Raw genomic sequence first — 22,919 nt, 5'->3', positions numbered from 1 at the left:
AAAATCCAATTTTGTTCATAAGGCAACAATGTGGAGTTTGTTTTAAGGAAACTGAAGTTTATTTTATTTCTGAAAACTCCTGTGAAGCAAGTAGTTCTCAAATCACAAAGAAAATATTGGATCATCACCCTATATTAAAAATATGGCAATTTTATTTGCTTTTATCCACAATTATTTAATTCTCTTTTTTTATGTCATCGGACTCAGATTGATGACCATAATACAACTCACTGCGAGTAAGAAAATGATGGTATTGTTGATGCTATCTTAAGGCAAAATGCTAACAAACGGCTGGCTCGCCAGCACACTCAGCCCCTAGCCAGGGGTGCAGCGGCAAGGGATGTCTGAAGGTGCCTAGCAAAAACTGTAGGACCCACTCAATGGTTGCTTTCTCAGGCACAATAATTTATGGTTAAACTACAGCATGCTTTTAGAAAGATGTCTGACCTCTTATTTGAAGGATACATGGGACTGAGATTCTACTGCCTCCCCGAGACTGTTGCAATGATGTAACTACCAAGGCTTTCTGAAATTTATCTTGGATGATGCAGTTGAGACTCACTGATGCCCATTTCCAACCATTGATCATTGTATTTTTACTTCCAGTAGCAGATAGCTTTACAGCATCCGTTATTTTAGGGGGGACGCTTAATTACAGACTGACTTTTTTTTCAGAAAAAGAGGTGCTGTTGTAGAGTGCACCTCAGGCAAGGCTGGTTTTGGAGAAAACACTCCACAAAGCTAGATGCAGTTTTTACTATGTTTTTTTTATCTCTAAGAACAGGCATGACCGAGGCTTTAATGTACCTGATCTCTGCCCTGTTCCATGCCAGTGTAACTCTTCTAGTGTTAAAATTCCACGGAGCTGTTCTTTGCTTATGAAGTCATAACAGAAGCATTGGAGCAGGGTCTACCACAGTGCTGTTCCTGCGCTGTGACCGAGCAACCGTGCTCCTGATGGAACTGAAGACCGTGAAGACCATGAAGACATCCCAGTGCCACCTGCCCTCATGGCTGTGCCCCACCTGCCACCAGCAGCTCTCAGGCATTACGTAGCGTCAAGGCACTTCAAAGCCTGGGTATCTTCAGGGGAAGAAAACAGCAGTGAGATGATGTGCTGACCCTTCTGAATCCCTAGTACTGAACTATTGTTTCAGCACGGGCATTGGGATGGCTACGCCTCCTCCTTGCAATATAAAGCAGAATAAGGCTGATAGCAATCATCCTGAGTTTGCTGGTAAGAGACACAATTTCAGAGCTAGAGGTTCCCCAAATGTCTCAGTTCAGACTGGTTATGGCAGCTATCAAACAAGTGGCGCATTCCCTTTCTTCTCCAAACATGTGTTGTTAAAAAGCTGCTGCAGTCACCTAAGAGAAAGGTAATATGACCCCTAAAGCATTTCCTTACGTCATGGAGCTGCATCTTGCTTGATTGCTATGAAGTGCCTTGAGGACCACAAGGTGAAAGGTCCTACAGAACTGCACGTGTATTTGGAGTTTTACTATTACTGCTGCTGTTGCTATTTGATTATATTGTGTTCTTGGGGTTTTTTAAGGATGGTTGAAATCACAATACGGTTTGCAATAATTATATTTATTCACCTTTTCATATGTCCATGAAAAACTCTGCAATCATTTTCCCGGATCATTTGGCTTCCTTTTCACTTGGCTTCCCTTTGAACACCTCTTTCTAATTTTCTGTGAGAACACCTTTGTTGTACTGGCTTTTTTCCATATGGAGTGTTACATATGCTGTTGGTATGGAAAGTATTACACAGTAAACAGCAGATTTAAGCTGAAAAAGATACTTTAGAGATTAATGAATGGACTTTGAGTCTCTCCTTTTGTAGGACACCAGTTTGATTCTTAATGAAATCAAAGCAACATGTTCTCCTTCCTATCAGGATATAGTTCAGTAGCCCCTTATAAAATTATTTAATAATCTCAGAGTTGAAAATCTTCATATTAAAAAAGCAATGAAATTATCATCTGTGTTGGGTCGACTGCTGAGACACAAAGAAACAGGTAACTCCAAACTAATGGAATTGCTAACTCCAGGCATGGTAGGAATCTTACTCCCAAATATAATGGCAGTGATTTAAAATGCATGAACATTAATTTTAAAAAGTTAATAAATTAAAGTAGTACCAAAAGCCTTTCATAAGCGTTTTGAATTCACATAGCTATGCTTTTCTCTGCAGAATGAGGGAAGAGAATTTATTTTTTTAATCTTTTAAAAAAGGAGAAAAGAATAATGGCTGTGCTCTGTGGAACACCATGAAAACATAAGTCATTTTGTTGAAAATATTTGATATTTTATTTTCTCTACTACAAAATAACCTAAAAATATTGAAAAGTTAAAAAATGAAAAATAGTTTAAACTTTGAATTAGTTAACGGCTGAGAAGCTGAAGGCGTTATTTTCAAAGGTAGTATGTTAAGAGTTAGGCTTTTGCCTACTTCAGGAAGATATGTGTCTGCTCCAAGCACAAGAGCCTCTATTCAAGAATGTGTCCTTAATTTTAATCAGGTATTTAAGTCTAATTGAAGTCAAGGGGTCTGTAACACATGTGTGAAGGTAACCATATGCTGATGTACTTTTTCGAATGGGGAGAAATTTAAGCATGGGCTTACACAGTAATTGTTCGGGGGTTTTTTCAATTGGGTCTGGGTATGCAGAAAGTAGCATAAAAGGGATCAACAAACATTAAAGCTTGTTAACTTGGTGCTCAGGATAGAGGAGAAAAGGGGCCTTTTATTTCCCTGAAATTTCTGACCTTTTTTGTTATTTTTCTTCTCCCTGTTGCTCTTTGCTCACCAACCACAGCTCTCGTTTGCTGTGGACAATTCCCAAAGGGAACATTCCTCGCTGGAGTAACTTACCCAGTTCTTTTCCTTAATTTACAGCAAGTACAGCACCCCTTGCAGAATGCATAGCAGACCCTTTGGCCGCAAGCCAGTGCTAATAGCATGTTTTCCAATAATCTAATCTCTTCAGTCACAGAGCAGAAATCAGAAAGTTAAAAGAACTGGCTTCTCAACTTGTCTCAGTCCGCCTTTGAAATCTGTGCATGGAAAGGTTGTGCGAGTGACTACAATAAATTGTTACCACACTTGCACCCATGACTCAGTAGTTGTGTTCATAACAGTCTGATGTATATGAGAGAATCCCATATAAAGCAAGGTTTAATGCGGTGCCAGGAACAGAATTGCACATGAAGTCTTGCATGTGCAAAGAAGCCAGGAATTTCGGCCAAAGCTGAGGACATACTGTAAACATCCATGAATTAAACACCTCAACACTCCTAAGAGATAGGTATCATTTCTCCTTTGCAGATGAAGAAATTGAAGCCCAAAGATGACAAGGCCAAAACTTCTAAGTTTGGCTCTAGAAGCAAAGCAGCAATCCTTTGATTGGATTCCCAAATAAATAGCTGCATTTTCAGACCTCTGACCATCTTGCATCTTCCACAGGCACTCTGAAAATCAGATTATGTACATAGGAATGAAGCAGGAGATTCGTTGTCTCACTGGAGGCCCTGGGTTTGAAAATGTGGATGCTAATACTGTTAACTTTCCAACACTAGAAGGGGACCATAAGCAGGCAACTTCACCAACCTTCAAATCCAAGAACGCCTCGCTTTCTCCAAAAGCACGTAACCCAGTGGTGCTGTTAGGGGGGGGGTTCACATATAGGGAAAGACAAAGTAACTAGATGTTGAGAGTTCACCTATTGCTTTTATTTTCTTCCACACCGTTTGTTTCTTTTTTATCTGTACTGGACTGTGTATATGTTTGCTTTGGGGGTGAGGAACCAATGTCATTGCAATCGTTTTTCCTCATTTCTAACATTATGCAGACCTCTGGTGGTCTACAGATTGCAGCTTGATAACCGGGTCCATCACCCTACCCCAGGACAGCATTCCCTATATGTACAATTTTGCTTGCTGTCACCAGGGGCATGTCCTTGTGGGGAACTGCTACCTCTCTGTGACAGCAAATTGCTTGGCTTGCTTCATGCAACTCTATGAGGTCAAGGATTCAGTTATGAAGGATGTTTGCATGCTAGGGCACAGTTCAACCTTTCCTTTCACTTATTCCATTTTGGCATCTGCTTGTGTCATTTTTTATCACAATTTTTGCTGCAGCAGCCCGGCATTTGGAGTGGTGTTGTTGCGGTCATCTCATATCCGAGCCCTGTCTCATGGCAGCCCAACGTGGTGCCGCAAGCCACTAGCCACCAGTCAAGCTGCCAAATATTCCTCATATTGGATGCTTTAAAAATAACTGCTGTGATTTCATGTTTTTCTAATATCTAGGGGATGTTTGGTTTTCACCGAAGCCTAACTAATTGTTAGTAAAGCTTATTGGTTCTATTTGCAGTAACGGCTTCTATTTCTATCATTTATTCTGCATCAGCTTAATTTCATTATTTTACAGAGTGACAAAACAGAACTGAACAGTCCTCTTCCTCATTATTGTAGTTATTAGAAAAATGTTCTTCAACGGAGCACTGTTGCAAAGTGCCAAGGATACTTTGCAAGCTGGCTAAGGCATCCGACACCCGACAAAGCAGCTCTCTCAGGCCACGAAACAGCAAATGGATCATTTTGTTGTGCAGCAGATTGGGTAGGAAGAGGAGTCTCACAAATTGTACTTGCACACGCAGTGTAAGGTTAAACATGTGCCCTCAGGATGCTGCTGTGATCCAGCCTAAATTATGTGACTCCTACTATTGTTATTGGTGAAATACCTTAGCAAAAGTATATTTTTAAGACCACTCGTTCAGCTGTGAATAAAAAGTGTCAGATATCACTTTGGATGTGCAACAGTAAAATTAAGTAATATATCAGACAAATAAAAATCAGTCATCCCTAAAAGTTATAGTTTATAGATTAACCATGAATCTTTCCAAATGTTTTTGTCTTCAGGTTAGGTTAAACCGGTTTTAAAGACACATAAGGCGCTTTTTTTCATATTTTTTTTTGCTGTTGTAGAAAAACATTAAAGTGGATTCAAAACCTTTGGCTTTACAGTTCTTACTATAAAATGTTTAATAACACTCATAACATTAACTTTAAATTTTCTAGCTATTTAATTCTTGGGTTTATACACAATTATGTAACTTTGTTTGTTTGTTTTTCTTTACCTAGTATTGTCAATAGGTGGCCTCAGTTTGTTTATTTCTTTACTTGAGAATTTCCTTTTTCTTTTAAATTGAAGTTCTAGAAATTTTTTGTAAAAAAGCTTTGACATAATTTTGTCAATTATTTTTTTTCAAATAACTGAAACCAAGTATTCCCAACAAAGTGAAACAGATTATCTTTTAACCTTTTGTGGAATATTTCATAAATTTTTGCATTTTATGGCAATTTTGCATGCATCCCACTTTTGAAGATCCTTACGAAATAGCATTCCCGTCATGCCCCTATAGGTGTGGTCCTTATGGGCAGAAATCAGAGCACAGCAAAACAGTCATAGGGACCTTTAATCAATTAACCTGATTTCCCGGTGGCTGCACATCCTCTCCAGGGCATCCTCAAGAGGCTGGAGCAGCCTGGCAGCTTTCAGCCTTAGATTGCAAGGGAGGTGGTGGCCATGGGGCTCCTCTTGGTGGGAAGAGTGTGGGTGAAAGCGGGTAAGAGGGGACCCGCCTTCATCCAGCGCTGGCCCAGCATCCGCGGCGGGTGTCTTCTGCGCCGGAGGTGGCAGCAAGGGGACAACGGGGCGGTTTGGCCTCTGCCTGGACCTCTTCGTGCCACTAATGCACACCACAGGATTGCTGCAGGCAAACTAGGTTTAGAGGGAAAGCCGCGATCGACTGGCTTACTGACTGCTGAGGTCATAACGGCGCTGCCTGCCATTTACCTGCGCGGCTGCATGGAGCTCGGCCCGTCTGCGCAACCACTGGCTACAACAGTCACTAACAACCCCGCGCAGTCTGCAACTTCTGCTTTCAAATACAGCCTGTGCATAAGCTTTCGATTAATATAACTATCTGGAAAGTTTGATGCGTCAGCGTTATACTGTTAATTGGTTTGGGGATGAAGAACATACTTTTACAGATGTTACATTAAAAAAAAAACCAACCCCAAGCAGTTTTAATTCATTTTAATTCATTTTCTTTTGCAATCAGCTGAGCTGATTGGTGCACAAATCCTCGGAGAAGTGGTGGTACCCCACCACATGAAAAATTAGCTGTATCCCTGCTTAAGTACCAAATGGACGATAGCCTTGATTTCATCAACAGCACCCCAACAATTCAGCTCAAATACTTCCTAGCACGGTTTTAGCTTGACTGTAAACTGCCTGCTGTGTATCACTGCAGTGATGTTAGATGTATTACGGTTTTGGGGAAGTGAATGATGCTTGGTGCGAGCGCTAAATTTCTTTCATGTGGGTCAGCATGTGAGGCAGCGAAGCCGGTTGGGAGGGGAAGGCTCAGACTTCAAAGGGAGGGCAGCGCACAGAAGGGGTGATGAAACAAGCCCTAACTACATGCCATTCATAGTTACTTCACAAGAAGAGCCAGGCACGCGGAGCTGTTGAATTGAGTCAGTTCCTCAAGAATCAGATGCCTACTTAAATCTTGCTTGTCCTATTACTTAACTCCAATCAAAACAGGCCATCCAATCACACTGCCCTCTAAAAATCAGATAACTGTACTCCAAACCATGGACTACCCTAGCGTCGATTAACAAATAAGTGAAATCCTCACCCCCGTCTCTTCGCAGGAGTTTTGCCATTGGCTTTGGTGGGCCAGGACTTCTGTCAGTGAGTCCAAGCTGACTGGTGATGAAGCCTCTTGTCTGTTTTCCACCAGAGTTGAACTCAATTTCATATCATACTGCTCACGCTTTGCTCTCAAAAAACTTTGACTTCTTTTTTTCAGACTGGCATGGGTGCCAGTGGCATGAGGGAAAGGTGAAAATAGTTGGGTCATCATTTGCTGAGAGTTGATGGCATATTCATCACTGCACAGCACTACCACAGAGAAGCAGTCACTAGGGCTAGTATTTTAATCATTAATTTAAACCTGGAATTTTGGACAGTATTTTGTGTCACTGACAGATGCATGGTCCAGTCAGCCTGGAGAATTTACCCTTTTTCCTTTATGAAAACTTGAGATCAGAGTTTCTCCTTGTTACAAATAGTAGAAAATAATTTTTAGAGACCTTCCAGCACTGTGATACTCCTTAGTATCTATACTCTGAGTTCAAATCTTGAACACTTGCATTTAAAGAGACAGGTTGTGCTTCAATGTTTGCAGGCATCAGTCCGGAACAGTTCCACTGCAAACAACATACTTTGGGGCTTTTAGTTAGCTTCAGTATGGTATGAATTTAATCATTACACAGAAAAAATTATTTCATTCAGTACAAACTTTTGATCAGTTCCATTTAGGAAAATATACAAAATTGAGAGGATATTAAATAATTGACCAAAGGCACGTCTGAACAATGCCAAGGCAGTGGGCTGGCTTGCTGTCTGGCTTATTAATTTTTTAACGCTGTAAACATGGTAGTAGAAAATCATAGCTTCAACATGGGATTACAGGCTTTTGCTGTCTAAACCCTTCTCCCTAGTCCCCAGCATGGAAAGTAAAATCTGTTACATCCTGCTGTTCTTTCTGTGGTTTCTGAAACAAAACTTTGAGAGAAAAACTCTAGTCTCAAAAGACCCTGTGGGAAACAAGAAACTTGCAAATGCTACTGTAGTTGTGTAATGTTGACAGTATGAGCTGAGTGATCCTTATACAGCTTGGAAGTACACGAGCATCTGTGTAATACGCAACAATAAAAGTCTCCAGTACGTTAAAGGAACAAAACAGGAGAAGAAAATGGGGGCGAGGCGGGGGGGAGCAGGCTCTGATGCCACCAGGACAACCTGAGCACCAATGAGCTTTGTTAGAAATACATAAACGACAGATGGAACGCTAGCATCAAGCAGAAAATCAAGCAGAAAGACTGCATACTTCAAAGAATGAGCATGTGCAATATACAGCTGTGCTTTTTTACTTGATGAAAGTATGCGTCTCTTGTCGGGAAAAGACTGGGGAGTCATGGGAGTCACAGTGATGTTGACAACTTTGTTTTTAGAGTTCTGTGTGCATATGAACAGAGTAAAATCAACTGGGGATCTTCATGATGGCATCTTGCAGGATTAGAGTATTAAAATAATCTAAACATATGTGCATCAAATATATCCTCTTTCCAAAACTCAAGCCTCCTTTTCTCATCTCAGCACAGATGCTTTATTTGCAAGTAGCTGAGTCTGACAAGTGTCATTACACGTTGACTATACAACTATTAGGTTGCTACTCTTTATAGATCCCATACTTTTGCTTCTCGAACAGATCTTCCTATCTAGACAATAAGGAGGAGATAATGTAATTCAGCTTTCCATTTTTAGAGAAGATTCACAATGTATAGTCTTGATGGCTGGGTATTTGGAAACAAATACAGCTGACTCTAAAAGTAAGATCTGTAGTTGCTTATAGGATTTAGAACTTGATGTGAGAACGTATTGCATGACCTGGTCCTACCTTTACCATCACTACCAGAGTGCTTAAGGCAATTTTCCTCAGGGATCCTCTTTGGTTCCTATACTGGTTAAACTTCCTGGATCCCTGAATTTTGGTGGTGCTTCGTAGTACGTGGGAAAAAAAAGTCAATTTCCCTTCTCTCTCCATGAAAAGAATTTTTCAGTTTATTTACAAAACTCTCTGGAATGAGAAGGAGCCATTTGTGGTTGCTGTGGCTGATTTCTGTTGTGCTGAAGATGCTAGGAGACTGCATAAAAATCTGCACCCCTGGTGAGATTTTTCAGCCTGTTGATGCTCTTTCTAACCAAATTCAGGGGAAATGTGTTCTGGCAGCCAGTATACTTAATTTCCAGGATCACTTTGCCAGACATGTGTTTAATAATGATGAGGCATTCCCCAGTGAGATCTTGGCCATTTGGGCTGAGGGCCTCCTTGCTCGTAGACACCACTACAAAACGGTTACGGATACTCCCTGAGACTGGGACAGTCCCATACTTGTGTTTCTGTTGCTCTTTAGAACTGTTGACACTTGGTGAACAAAATAGGTTGGTTTCTTTTCCCTCAGATGGGAAGTGCCTCTTGAGGAGGAAGATATTTTGTTAAGCCAGGTAGATGTTTGAGGAAACTTTTTTCCAGTCCTTATGGGATCTTTTTCCTTCAAAACATAGGAGGACACTTGAGGATCTTCTTTGTTATGTGTTTTGTACCATAGAAGGCAGTAATCCTCTGAAGTAAAATTGAAGTCAGGCAAATCTCTGGAGGAGTTGCCATCCTCTTAGAAAGAAACCTTTAAGTATTTGTGAAGCACAAATCACAAAAAGAAACAGAAGACGTAAAGCCTTTAACAGTTGACTTTTAGACTGGTTTTTCCTCTTCGCTGCTTTTGCAGCTGCCTCTCCTTTCAAGGCTGCCTCAGACTCCTGTAGATCCAGGGGAGGCTGGCCAGAGAGTCCACATTCCTCAGCTATCACTACTGGTTCTGTTGCATCCCAGAAAACTTATGGCCAATCCAATGTAGCGATTGCCACGTCTGGGTCTATCTTCCCCGCAGAGCCCAGCTGCTGCCCCATCCCGACACATCAAGTCCCTTCCCTCCCTGTGGGTGATTTAAGGCCAAGCGCCTGCAAGATTGAGCTCAGGTTTCGCCTTGGCCCAGGCTGGCAATCTATTTAGCAGTGATAATACAAACTTATCAAACCCATGCGTACATGCTCTCCCCGTGCTGTCCCACCACGCGTGGGCTTTCTCCTTGCTCCGCACTGCATGTTGCCTACACGTTGGTTCAGTGTTCTTGCCCCACCATTGTCTGTTCCGCTTCTAACGCATTTCCACACAGAGAAACGCTGTCCAAGAAAGAGTCTGAGGAAAGACACTGTGGTTTGCAAACTGAATTCCTTAATGACTTTCTCATTAGAAGAGCTCACTGCCAAATGCTGTTTGTGTTTGCCTAAAGGACGGTCTGCATGATTAAGAGTAGCTCTGCTTTACATGAAGTATTGTTTTCAGGCCACTGCCACAGGCAGCTACTTCGCACTAGGCGAGAGACAAAGAAATGAACACCAGTGAATGCACGGAGCGATCAAGCGATGAGAAAAACCGCGATACCCCATCCCAAATTCCCCCCCAGCACAAGGGCTGGTGCCCGTGTGGATGCCGCATGGTGGGTAAAGCCGAGGCAGGTCCTGGGTCTCGCAGCGAGGGGCAGCCCAACTGGGGAGGCCAAATTCCAGAGCAGTTCTGCTGTGAAAATATTTCCTGTGAGAACGCACAAGCCCGAGAAACCAGGAGTAGCAGCAGCTCTCTAACAGGCATGGATTTCATTTGTCTAGCACATCCATTTCAAGAGCAAGCCTCTAAATGGACATCTGGTCATTGAAGATTGGTGATGAGACAGTGCACCTCAGCTGCGGCAAACGGGCAAAGAATGTTCTTCTACCCTGAGCTTTTCCTCTGGCTGTCAGAACACATGCCCACCTGGATTCCTCCTGCATTTTATTATTTTCGTTTTTTGATCCCATAAATTTTAATCTCTATATAAAGTAAAGCTGATTGATAGAAAAATTTCATTGCAATGGTTTTAGAATTTATTTGCTGCATGCCATCAAAATTTCCTATCGTCTCATCATTGAAAGTTCAGACTCAAATTCAGCTCCTTGTCCCTAACTTTCTATTTTTAACAGAGAGACCACAACTCATTGTTTCCAGAGCAGGGCTTTGGAAAATATTCTGAGAAAGGAAAATCCCCAGTGATTTCATTTGCTAATGAGGCTTAAAACTAATATCTGGACAAACAGCTTGCACAAAAAAAGGCCTCCAAGCCAAAAAGGGCTTAAAACCAGGCAGGGGAAGAGAATAGTTCAAGATTAACTTAGTGTCTTCTCCGATCTCCAGTATTTAGGTTATATAAAAGGAAAAATGGAGGGATGGATTCTGGACCTAAAGCCAGTCACGCGCCTGCACACACATACTTTGTACCTGATGAGTCAGCAGGCCTGGCTGACGCTCGTGTAAGAGATGGGGAAGAACTTGTCTGTGGGTCTCTGTGCTCCCACCACTTGCTTTTGACCATTGCTGTGTTGTATTTTCCATCCTTGAGAGTCTAGGATTTCGCTGTGCTCAAAGTGTGTTTGAATACAAGAGGGCAGACTGCTTGATGGCTAGTAGGGCCATCTCTAATGGCAGACACTGCTCCTAACAGCCCATGCATAGAATACTTTCTCCTCATTGAAGTCAGTTCTGAGGGTTGTGGAGAATTTTTTGTATTTCATTTTATTTGTCTTTATAACGGAGCAGGTTGCACCAAAGACCAAGTGCTTACAAGAAAGAGCATTTCTTGGACTTATTTGCAATGCTAAAGCCCAGACCTCCTGGTTCTGCAGCCAGTGCCTAACCCATGAGGCCACAGGGCCTGCCCCTCTGCCCAGAGACTGGACGTCTTTTTGTCCCTCTTACCACATCTAAAACTTGGGGCTAACAGGAGTGGTCTGCGCTCTCCTAGTGCTTTTTCACCTGTAGACTTCAAAGAGTTTCTTAAAGTGGATATACATTACTTACCCATTTCTACTGTTGACCCAAGTTTAGAAATTTGAAGCAATGCTTACGCAGGGTGTACCGTGGCCAGATTTCACCAGATGGGGTTTATGTTCCCAGCTTGTTGCGGCACATCAGTTAAAACTCTGAGCTCACAGTGTCTGATATGGGAGAAAAAAAAGAGGTAAAACTTCTGGTTGCTTCCTCATGGTTATGGCGTGCAGTTGCTGAAGTGCTTGAGATCTGCAGGCACTAACACCTTGCTGCAATGAGAGAGGAATAGTAAGGGCCAGTTCTGTACCCAGCAGTGATAAGTTCCCTCTCTGTGGCAGAGAGATGTTTCAGAGCCTGAGTTTGCCCCATTTCCTTCTGGAATCCCTTCTACCCGCCTTGGCCTCTGCAGGAAGGGAGGGACCGGCCCCTGCGTGGCAGGGATCAGACAAGTGCCTGGATCTGAGCCGGAGAGGGAGGAGGCCTAGAGGTAACGAGAATGAGATCTTCAGCTGGAGTTTGGAGATGCCTTATTTCAAACATGCTATCTCGTTTTCTAGACACAAATATTTTTCCTCCACCATTTATTTTCTCCCAGGTTCAATGACAAAGCCCAGTGCTGTGCTCTCAAGAAGCACCGATTTCTGGAGCACTCGGCTGTCCCTGCTTTGCTTCTTGCCTGAGCCAGAATAAGGGTCTACCGAGCATTCAGAACAAGCACAATGAGAGACAGTTTCATTACACAGATACAGGGCTCAAAGAAATGCCAAGCCCAATAGGGGACAATTAAAAAAGGATCCTTGTAATAGCTTTTAAGAGAAAAAATGTCTTTCTTCATTTAAAATGTCAATTCTGACTTTTCAGTAAGACTTTTGCTCTATGCATTTCCAAGAACAGGAGCTTGTTTTGCTTCACACGTTGAGTTATAACATGGCATTAAATCAGCCTTCAAATGGAGCTTGACTTACATATTTCAACTTATTCCTTGCTCCATAATACTGACAATATGATTCTCCTTTCGGAACTACAGGCTTTCTTTTTTTGCCGAGTTATTTGTATGAAATGTATCTGGGATGCATGAAAGGAGGCAGAAATTATGAAAATGGCTAGGAGTACACTTTATTTTATACTTAATACTTCTGGAGTTAAAAGGGAGATGGAAATTGGCCATGTAATGGATCTTAGCTATAGACAATTATCATCTTTCGGTAATGAAGTATTGCCTGTCTCAAGGGCTCGCACACACAGCTTGACCTCAGAGCAGTTGCACATAATGTTTTCTCTGTCAAGAGAATCTATTCATAATGACGTGTCACAGGTGCTCACACATAATATGTTTCCCGTCAAAAGCGATCATCCATATTTTATATAGCAGCTTTGATGACAATTATTTTGTACTTCAGCTGCTTTTTCTTCCTTCTGTCAGACTTAATGAAGTAAAGTCATGGATAGTTTTAAAATAATGTCAGCTTCTTAGATCACATTACTGCATCTGCCTTTGAAAGCAGCTTCATACAAGAGCCACAAGACAGTGGAAAGACAGACAAGGACATTTTAATTCACTTAACTTTAAAAAGAAAGCCAATTTTTCAGGCTTTTAATTTCAAAGTCAATATACTATGTATCTTTGGAATCTTCTCAGAAAAAAGTATGTTATACTTATTGAGCACTCAGCATTTTGAGGTTCTAGTGAAAGCAAGTCTGATAACTGAATTGGGGCTGCAGCTTCTCAATACGCAGAATGCCATTTATTCTCATAGTAGTGCTGTGTCTTGGTAGTAAAACCACTTTCCTCCAGGTTGTTCTACAAAGCGAGTGCCGCTGGGGGCACAGAGAATTGGGTTCTTATATTCTCATTGAAATTGTTTGTCCGCAGCAGGGCCAAAGTTTGCTCTTCTCCTGTGTGGTCAGCCCTGCTGAGAGAAACAACCCTCATTCCTCATTCTATTAATGAAAGAGCAAAAGTGAACTTGAACTCCCTTTGAGGTTTCTCAGATTGTGGGACTGGTCATCAAAACCTCGGAGCATAGAGGAGTGCTTTTCCCATTCACGGGCCATGTCTTTTCTGCCAAAACTGTAAGTGAGCAAAGTACAGAGGTATTCCTGAACTTCCCTGCCACCAGGCAAACTCCCCTCAGCTAGCAGAGAGTGGTGGCTTTCAACCTGTAAGCCATGGAGTCATATGGGCTACTGGTCTGCCTCCAAGGGATCTACAGAAAGGAGCTCAAAAAAGCAAGTTCACTGTGTATGCAAGCTATTTAGCAGTGTCTGCAGACAAAAATAGAATCAAAACACTAAAATAGGCAATCAAAGTATGGCACGTGTGTATTTATAAAATTATCACTGGCCTAAGGAGAAGGCAGAGCAGGAAGCCACTAGTATTTACAAATACGATTTACAAATGTGAACAAGGACTGGATTTCTCTTACAGATCACATATAACCAGACATCTCAGGCTGAGAGATGAAAGCTTACACTCAGAAAAATGCCTGGGTCTTTCACACAAGAGAAGGCCAAAAAACAGGGGACACATTATTTGATGCTTAATTATTTTTCAGATCCAACTCCTATTTAAGAATGCAACTGAGAAGGAAGTAAAAGTAGGTAACAACTCCTAAAGTACAGGAAGAGGCAAAACATCATTCTCCGCTACTGAGAAGTAATACACTGATTAATGTCTGCTACTGAAAAGATAGTCTGCAATAGCATCCTCTTTTCTGCTACCTCCAAGCCCCTAAAGAAGAACTGAATAGTCTTAGGCAGTGAGTGTAATAAGTTTTCCCTTCCTTGTCTGAAGAATTAGAACAATTCAATAGAAAGGCAAATATAATCCTACCTACGCTCCATGCTGGGTCTGGAGCAGGGTAAATGCCACAGTTAAGTCTGAACATCAGGTTGTAATTGTTAGAGATTAAAAACATGCCAGGGAGAACATTCCAGGGAAAGAAGGAGGGTGAGAAGGATGGCTCTCCTCTGTCTTTTTATTAAGGCAAATTAGCATCAGATCTTACCAGGGCATAGTCCTGCACAGCAGAACTCAATCAAATGGCATTTAGTCAATGAAGGAAATTATATACTAGGTTGATTTTTAATGATCCAGCTAGGAAAAGCAAAGATAAGTGAACATGTATTTATCTGCTGAGCCAAGTGCATACAAGGCAGAAAACCACTGAAAATAACTAGAAGAAAAATAACTGTTCTCTAGGATGCTGCTGCTCCATAAAATCTATTTCAACTATAATTTGCTGTTAGCTATTTCTGCAAGATGTGAGCACATCAGCTGAGCTTCTCATTTTTATGCAGATGAAATAATCGCTGAAATGAAATGTCAGGTCATAAGAGACACAAGAAAAAATGAAGCAATCTTTAAGAGATGTCAGAGAGGTGGATGGTCCACCCTTCCAAGTACAGAGGAGCCATTATTTCATGGTCTTGTCTAATATCTTGTTCTCTCACTGTTTTTGTTCTTTTTTTTAATGCTTGTCTTCTCAGTGCATCCTAATGTGAGCCAGGGTTGCCAAGGAGGGTGTGCTACATGTTCTGACTACAACGGATGCCTGTCATGTAAGCCCAGGCTCTTTTTTGTTCTGGAGAGGATTGGCATGAAACAGATTGGAGTATGTCTTTCCTCGTGTCCAAGCGGATACTATGGGACACGGTATCCCGACATTAATAAGTGTGCAAGTAAGTGCTGGGGAAAGGGGAAGCGCATGGATTTGTTTGTTCTCTCTTGAATGCTGTGTTCCCTTAGGAGTCAAGCCAACAGCGAAGCAGATGGACAGGCCATGTCTTTCTTTGCTCAGTTCTTTTATAGTAGCGCAGTAAATATTAGCCCGAGCAAGAAGTTAAGGCGAAAGATCACGAAACGGCCTAAAGCTCAGGGATCCCAGCTCTGCATGAATGACTGCCGAGGACCCAGGCGGTGGTCTCCTCCTCTGCACCCCCACGTGAAAGGCAAGCGCCGGTGGGCACCAGGCACTGCCCTCCAGCAGCAAGAGGGAGCGGCAGCAGCTCCGAAGAGCGGCGGCCGAGGGACGCTGAATCTCGGTGCCTGGAACCGTTTAACCCGCTGCCCTTACCCTCCTCACCCCTGCGACAACGAGAGAAGAGGGCAGGTGGCATTCTTTGGAGATGGGGTTTGCCCTGGTCTCTTGATGGCTTGTCTCACCCTCAGTGTAGCCCTCTCAATGCCTGTAGCAGCTGGCCAGGTTTCAGCCTGATTTGGGGGAAGTTACTGATTCCTGTTGCCTCCAGGCTGGGAGACAGAGAACCCGACTCTATTCTTTACCGCTCAGGCCACATTTTGACCCCACTATGTATTTTGAACCATAAATGAACTGGAAAAGATCACAATGTCCTCCCCACTCCTCTTGTTGTTGTTGAATTCACTGTTTTTAATCCCGCAGGTGATATAAAAACATAAGAGCGACGGCCAAGCAACTCTCCCAGTTTCTACCTGGTAATAAAAGTTATTTAATGAACGGACCCCAGAGTAAAGTCTTACAGAGTAACTTGACACTGTAAAGTATTTGCTCACTTTTTAGCAGTGTGTGGCCTTGCATATCAGACATGGTCTGTGCCATACACAAGTTTTTATGTATTTCATTTAAAAATATCTGAGAACTGGGAAATATAGCACTAATGCCAATTTGGGTAGTATGTAGAGAATTCATGAAATACTACAGGACCTCTGATTGAACATCAGGGAGTCATTTAAAAAAAAGAAAAAGATCTTGATGCAAAACAGTCTTAAGCAGATTCTAAATTCTGGCATATTTTTATTTCTCCTGGATGAACGGAGATAGATAGTGTGGAACTGGCCCAGTACCTGTGCCCTTTGGGGTTAATTAGTACCTATGCTGTGTCAGTGTAGGGCAGAAGCAGTATATTGTTATTCTGATGTGCTGTGCTCTGTCTTCTGTTTGCATAGGTCTGCAAGAAGACAAGCAGTGTGAGGCCATTCAGCGTCAGGCCATCCCTATTAAATCCTCACTCATGCCAAGGTCACTTGTGGCTGGCCTTACTGTGTGTACAGGCCACGAAGATCTAAATATAATTTGCTTCCTTTGAAGATTGTTTAACATTGCTAGAATTGTGTGATTCTGGTATATGTGAAAGAGCCCATGGCGTTTTTTGGCAAAGAGCGACAACATTGTTTACTGTTTGCATTTCAGAATGTAAAGCTGACTGTGATACCTGCTTCACCAGAAACTTCTGCACAAAGTGTAAAAGTGGGTTTTACTTATACAGTGGAAAGTGCCTTGAAAAGTGCCCTGATGGGCTGGAAGCCAACAATCACACGATGGAGTGCACTAGCATCGGTAAGTCCGGTCCCCCTGTGTCCTGCCCGGTTCTCTCACAGGGGATGGGGGATCTAAGGAGAGCATGAGTTGCAAGATCGGTTACACCATGAGGGAAGTGCAACTTAACATGGAAATGTTCTGCATCACAAAATGTATTCCCCAGCACAACAAAGTCAAGGTATTTCCCAAGTCTGCCTTTTCATAAGAGGCACAGGCTCGGTTGTGCCCCACAAGCACAGCCTTGATGCTAAGGGCAATTCTGCCTGGGGAAATACGGCCTGTTTGGTCTGCCCTGAGGTAGAATGACATCCATCTCTTACCTGCTCTGTTACGGTGTTATGCAGCACAGCTAACATCAAAGGTTCAAAAATCCTGAGCCAGACCCTACATGTAGTTGAAAGATTAAAATACTAACTGCTTTGCTTTAGCTCCCTTGTACTACCTGAGCCTTCAAAGCATGTGTGTGTCAACATTTTGAACCTTACCTTCACAAAGGTGAAGGCTAGAAACTAAAACACCAAGGAAAAAAAAAAAAAACAAGCCCCCCCAAACCCCCAAACTCCCAAATGGTATATGTGCTTAATCACCTGACTCCAGAAACTGAGGATTAAAATAAAACACCAAAGAGCGTGGCACTGTCACTGAAGGAATGAGATTGGCAACACTGGTCCTGTGACTCACTGGCTGCAGAGAAGAGACCTGCTTTTGTGTCTCTCCAGCCTCTGACTCATAAGCTCCAATTATTCAAGCTGGGGCAATTTTGGAGGTCACCACACCTAACTGTCTGCTCCATCCCTCTGCCACCCCTCCAGCTGAAAGCAGAACGAGTGACATATTTGCCTCTGGGCTGCTGCAGTTGACATCCCCTGCCATGGGCACGCCGAAGCTGCGGCAAGGTTCAGCTTATTTTAGTCTGCCGGCTGTGAATTGTGGTGGCTGAGGGCTGTGAACTGCGGTGGAAGCCGTAACCTCTTCAGCCACCAGCAACCAGGGAGCACTTAGGCACAGTCTGGCCATGATGGAAATCTCCTCCCCCACAGTATCATGCACATAGCTCTCCTTGGCATCACGTATTTTGGAGGGGAAGTAACACAGGAATAAAAATAGTGTACAGTAGTTTGGCATTTTCCTTCTCAAATGTATATTAGTTCAGGTGGTAGTGATGGTTTTTATGGTTTTATTTTCAGGCAAAGACTTTCATCTTTGAAAGAAATTCAAGGGATCATTTTTGTTTCTTGATGGCTGTTTCCAAGTGCTGTAGACTTAGCTGCTTTAACAATGAGTCAGTCTCAACTAGGAAAAGCCATTTAAAGCTACGGAGGAAAAACAGAACCTTTTTGTGCACGTGAAGGCCAATTATTTTAACAGGAGGGCTCCAGTGTAATATGAAAAACAAAACGACCCACATGACAATTCACTGGAGGAAGGCTCAGAGATTGCCTGAGATCAGTTATATTTTTAGGTTTTGAAAAATTTGGAAGTAAATTCTGGAGCTGGAAAAATGTTGACTTACAAATTCCTCCTTATAGAAGGGCTGGAAGTCTTTCCTCCTTCAGCGGTGGTTTATAGTCTTAAGCACACATGTGAAAATAAAGTAAATATAAATGTTTACTATTTTTTATCAAGAGAAGGATACTGAGGAGATGGCACCAAAGAAGGATAGTTATTAAGAGCACGTTGTCAAGCTTCCAAGGTTACTCCCATTTTTGTCTACACTCTTTGGACAGGTGTCCAGCTGCACACCTTTTGAGTTCCCAATAGTACAGGATGCGCATTCAGATCACTGTGGTTTAGAAACTGTAACCTGCACTTTTCTGAAAAGCTTGCACCCCCCTGCCCCGCCAACCCAAATTCTCCTCTGCTTTGCCTGCTTACAGCTTGTATATGCTACAGATGATGGCTCTTTCACTATTTAAGCTGAAAACTAAGCAGCAGATCACCGAAGATACTTGATTGTTAATGTAATGCCTTTTGATATCAGTTGGTCCTTTTTCACTCTATTGATTTCCAAATTCAATACCTTTGAGACCAGCTGCAGCAGCTTGACCCAATGACTTCACTCTCCTTTCACATAGGGATGACCAAAGTTTAATTCCACTGAAGCTACAAGGATTTATACCTCCAGAAAACCAAAGCAACCTCAGAACAAGCCCCAGTAACTGATTCCATTGAGACCAATTGTGTTGTTGTTGCCCCATTTCAGGAACGGAATTATGAAACAGCGAGTACAAAATAGTAACTGACATAATTATTTGACATTTTTTGTGCAGTATATCCTCAGCAGTCCAATTTCTGTCAATTCACTGCTGCAAATCCTGATTAATTGCATTAATTTTTGCCACCTTTTGGCTGATGCAGAATGAAATTAATGTACCATATGCATTGTGTATACAAAAAGATATTGGCCAGGCTCAGCTTGTCCTATGTTTGTTGCAGTGCACTGTGAAGCTAGTGAGTGGAGTCCATGGAGCCCTTGCACAAAGAAAGGAAAAACATGTGGTTTCAAAAGAGGAAATGAAGTAAGGGTCAGAGAGATCGTACAGCATCCGTCAGCAAGGGGCAATCCTTGCCCAGCTACAAGCGAGAGCAGAAAATGTATTGTACAGAGAAAGAGATGTCAGAAGGAAGGAAAAGGTACCATGTTATCATCATCATAATATGAGATTGGTATTGTGCTTGTTTAATAACTTGCATCTGAATTCCCAGGCCTCGATTGCAGGCTTCACCAAAGCTCCCATTGATGTGGTGTTCTTTGGGCTGGAGACAACTGTGCCCTTGCCTGGAGTAAATAAAGTCCTAACGCTGCTCAAAAAATGTGCTTTGTGTGATCTAGAGAGGACAGGGTGGGCTGGATGGGAAGGCACATTCTCTCTCAGTTCTGCTGAAAGAGCTGCCAAGATGAGCGGTTGCATGTGGAGATCAGAACAAAAAGATCCATCGTAAAACATGTCATGATGGGAGTTGTTTGTTGGGTATCAGGCAGCCAAGTTTCATGGTTCAACCATGGGATTCCTCCAAACCGATTCCTATTTCATGCTTCCCTACAGGTAAGACCATAATTCTTGCAATTGCAGCACTGTGACCTCTCTCCCACCCTGAACTCTTTCTGCTAGCTCTGGCTGAACAACGTGGCCTGATCCTGCCATCTGCATCTGGCTCATGGAGTCCCAGTGTGGGAGAAAGGCCACAACACTGCGTGGCAGCCAAGGGAAACTCCACTTGGTTTCACCGAATAAGCAAGAGTGCCAGCAGAACCACCCCTCCATGCGAGCCAGCTTGTTGGACTTATTCCCCATCACAGCACCTAGTGAATGACATCCCACATGTTAAGAATGCGAGATGCTTAAGAAGTCTGTGAAATAATAATTTATACCAATTCCACCCAGTAAAGATTGTTGTTCCATTGTTCCCTTTTCTGCCCGTCTTGCAGCAGGGAAGTTACATCCTCTGCCCCCGGTGCAGTTACTCTGGTTGGCACAGGAGTGTGGATGGAATATTTCCTTTTCCCCATCCCTCCCATTTTCCCCATCCTTCCCATTTCCCCATCCCTTCTATTTCCCCCTTCCCTCCCAACTCAAAAGCAAGGTTTCACCCCTTTTGAGGATGAGTGGAACACGTGGAGCAGCTGCCCCCCTGTGTAAACCATCTGTGAGCCAGCATAAGCTGCTGGTACCAAGTAGTAACCTACTGTTTCCTTGTTAAATAATCGCTAGGGTTGCTGCAGATTACTTATAGAAACATTAAAGGGGTTTGGAGCTTGTAATCCTTTTTGAAGGTTGGCTGGTTCCCATGAGAAAGGAAATAACATTAGAAGGAGGATCTTATGAACCAGATAGCTGCAGGTGCCTCCCCCTCACCCAAGAACTGGTTAGATCTACTGATTTATGGGAACCTATGGGGTAGATGTCACCTCCTCCTCCTTGTGTCAGGCAATCCCTTCAAGAGGTAGAGAGGTGTATCTGCCTCAGGGGAGCAGCCAAGGCAAGCTATTTCCAGATTCCTTTATCTACGCCCAAAATGTCCATGCTTGCTTCTGCTCCTGCACAGTGCCACAACTTGAAGCACAGCCTCTCATTAGCCCACTGTAACTTGGGGAAGAGTCCTTGGGTTTGTTTTGTACCAAAGCTTATTTTGCCAGAGCTGAAAATATAGGGCTGAACTGCAGTTTTGGAACTGTGAAACTATTTTTTTTTGAGGTGATAATGATGTTGTGTTTTTGCTTATGGCAATTTGGCAATCTCTTCAGATTGGACAAGACATTTCTCTTTGAGAAATGCCTGCCATTCCTTTGTAGTAAGTACTTTAGAAGAAACTACTCACGTATTTTACTGTCAATTCTTCTTTTATGAGATCTGAGCCAAACCATACTTGAAAAATACTGCACACCACAAGAATTCGTTCACAATCATGAATCTTTTTCTTCCTTTTTTTTTTTCTGCAATGTGCATAAAGGTGGTTTTTTTCTTCCTTTTGAGCAAGTCACAGATTATATTCTAGCCTGTTTTACACTCAGTAGACAATTCCTTCAAAACCAATGCAGGCAGATGGAACCTATGTTCGAACTCTGCCTGTGCCCTTGGGATTTGTATGTCTATGTCTGTGAGCCATTTTTTTTTTTAGTGTTCTGAAATCTGCCACTATATACTCCTCAGTATCCCCAAAAGTCTGTCCCATTCACTTTCATACACCTTCCCAGGGAAATGGATTTAAAAGTTTTTAAAAAATAATTCTTAATAAAACTGAGGAAATTAACACATAAAACATTTGGTTAAAATAGCTTTAAGGGATGGCTTATGGTGACAAGCCAGGGAACTGGGAAATAAGCTAAAAGTTTTCCTTCTGTTCCTACTGGAATGGGGAGATGAAGCTTTCCCACTTAATCTCCAGGCAACTTATCTTCCCTGCTGCCACTGTCCCTTATTAAACAGAGAGAAACTTCTGTTCCCGTTTGAACAACAGAATAATTGCATGAGAAACTAAGCCAGGCTCTGTTCTTATGGCTAGCTACATCCAGTCAGTGAGTGCAGAAGGAGGTAACAACAAAAAACACTTTGGGAAAGGGAAGGGAAAGTGAATAAGTTTGTATTTACTGTTAAGAAATATTGAAAATGCTCTTCTGTATTGTATGACTCCCCACTGCCTCTCAGGCACTGCCTTGGAGTTTAGCTTTCACGGCACTGGCATTTGAAGTCTAGCAGCAGACCCAGCAGTTACCAACAGTGCTCCTAATCTTTTCTCCATGGCCATGGAGAGAGAGTTAGCTTGGTCAGCCTCTGCTGATTCCATGTTGAATAGATGTCTGTGGCCGAGGGAGTTAGGGCAAAGACCACATGATGACGGGGTACGCTCGTCACAGATGCCTCAACAACTTTGCTCAAGAAGTTGAGGTCAGAGACAGGATGTTAGTCAGTTAAGTCGCTGCTATCGCACGGAAGCAAGGACATGTTTCTGGAACGGCTACATAAAACAAGATAAAATGGATGAAAAGGGCTGGGAGGTTTTTTTTGTTTCCATCTGCTGGTGTGTCATTAGAGCTGTGAGATCTATTACAACTTTTTTTTCCCTCACTGGCTATAAAATGAAGTTTTACTGAGAGAAGGTGTTAATATTTTCAGGATGAATGCAAACAAATGGGAATAATGAGGATACAAATAGCCCAACTAATCTAAAATGTTCTTTTTACTCATTTTAGCACTAAATTAGTTGATCCCAGTGTGTTCTGAGGTGGTAATTTCCATGTGTTTTACATACAGGCTCCTTTTATAGGTTCAGTCCCATCCAAACCTCACATAATTGGGTCATAATTCTCCTCTTTTAGTCCTGTGATGGTGAATTCTTTTTAGTATGCATGGCTATATGATTTTAAGTTCCAGTTTCTTCTTCTTCCTTTCCTTCCCTCACACTTTTTGTCTTGCTCCCCCAGTGCAGGGCACTGTTACTTTTATCTTCCCACACTTAACATCTTGTTAGCTCCTACCTTTCACTGACAGACATATGTTGAGAGTCACTTGTTTCCTGTAGCCATGTCCATTAATGGCAAATGGCAAATAG

The 22,919-nt window shown here is 42.5% G+C and overlaps 1 protein-coding gene across 1 annotated transcript in view; it reads left to right on the top strand.

Moving 5' to 3' along the window:
* Positions 1–22,919, top strand: part of RSPO3 (R-spondin 3) — a 63,159-nt gene that overhangs the window by 20,741 nt on the left and 19,499 nt on the right. Inside the window, exons 3-5 of the mRNA XM_030005131.2 lie at positions 15,058–15,249; positions 16,740–16,886; positions 19,305–19,502. Coding sequence (XP_029860991.1) covers positions 15,058–15,249; positions 16,740–16,886; positions 19,305–19,502 — 537 coding nt within the window. The remainder of the gene's footprint in view (positions 1–15,057; positions 15,250–16,739; positions 16,887–19,304; positions 19,503–22,919) is intronic.

Source organism: Aquila chrysaetos, chromosome 2 (assembly GCF_900496995.4).
Source record: "Aquila chrysaetos chrysaetos chromosome 2, bAquChr1.4, whole genome shotgun sequence".
Lineage (NCBI taxonomy): Eukaryota > Metazoa > Chordata > Aves > Accipitriformes > Accipitridae > Aquila > Aquila chrysaetos.
This window is presented reverse-complemented; position numbering and strand designations above follow the sequence as displayed.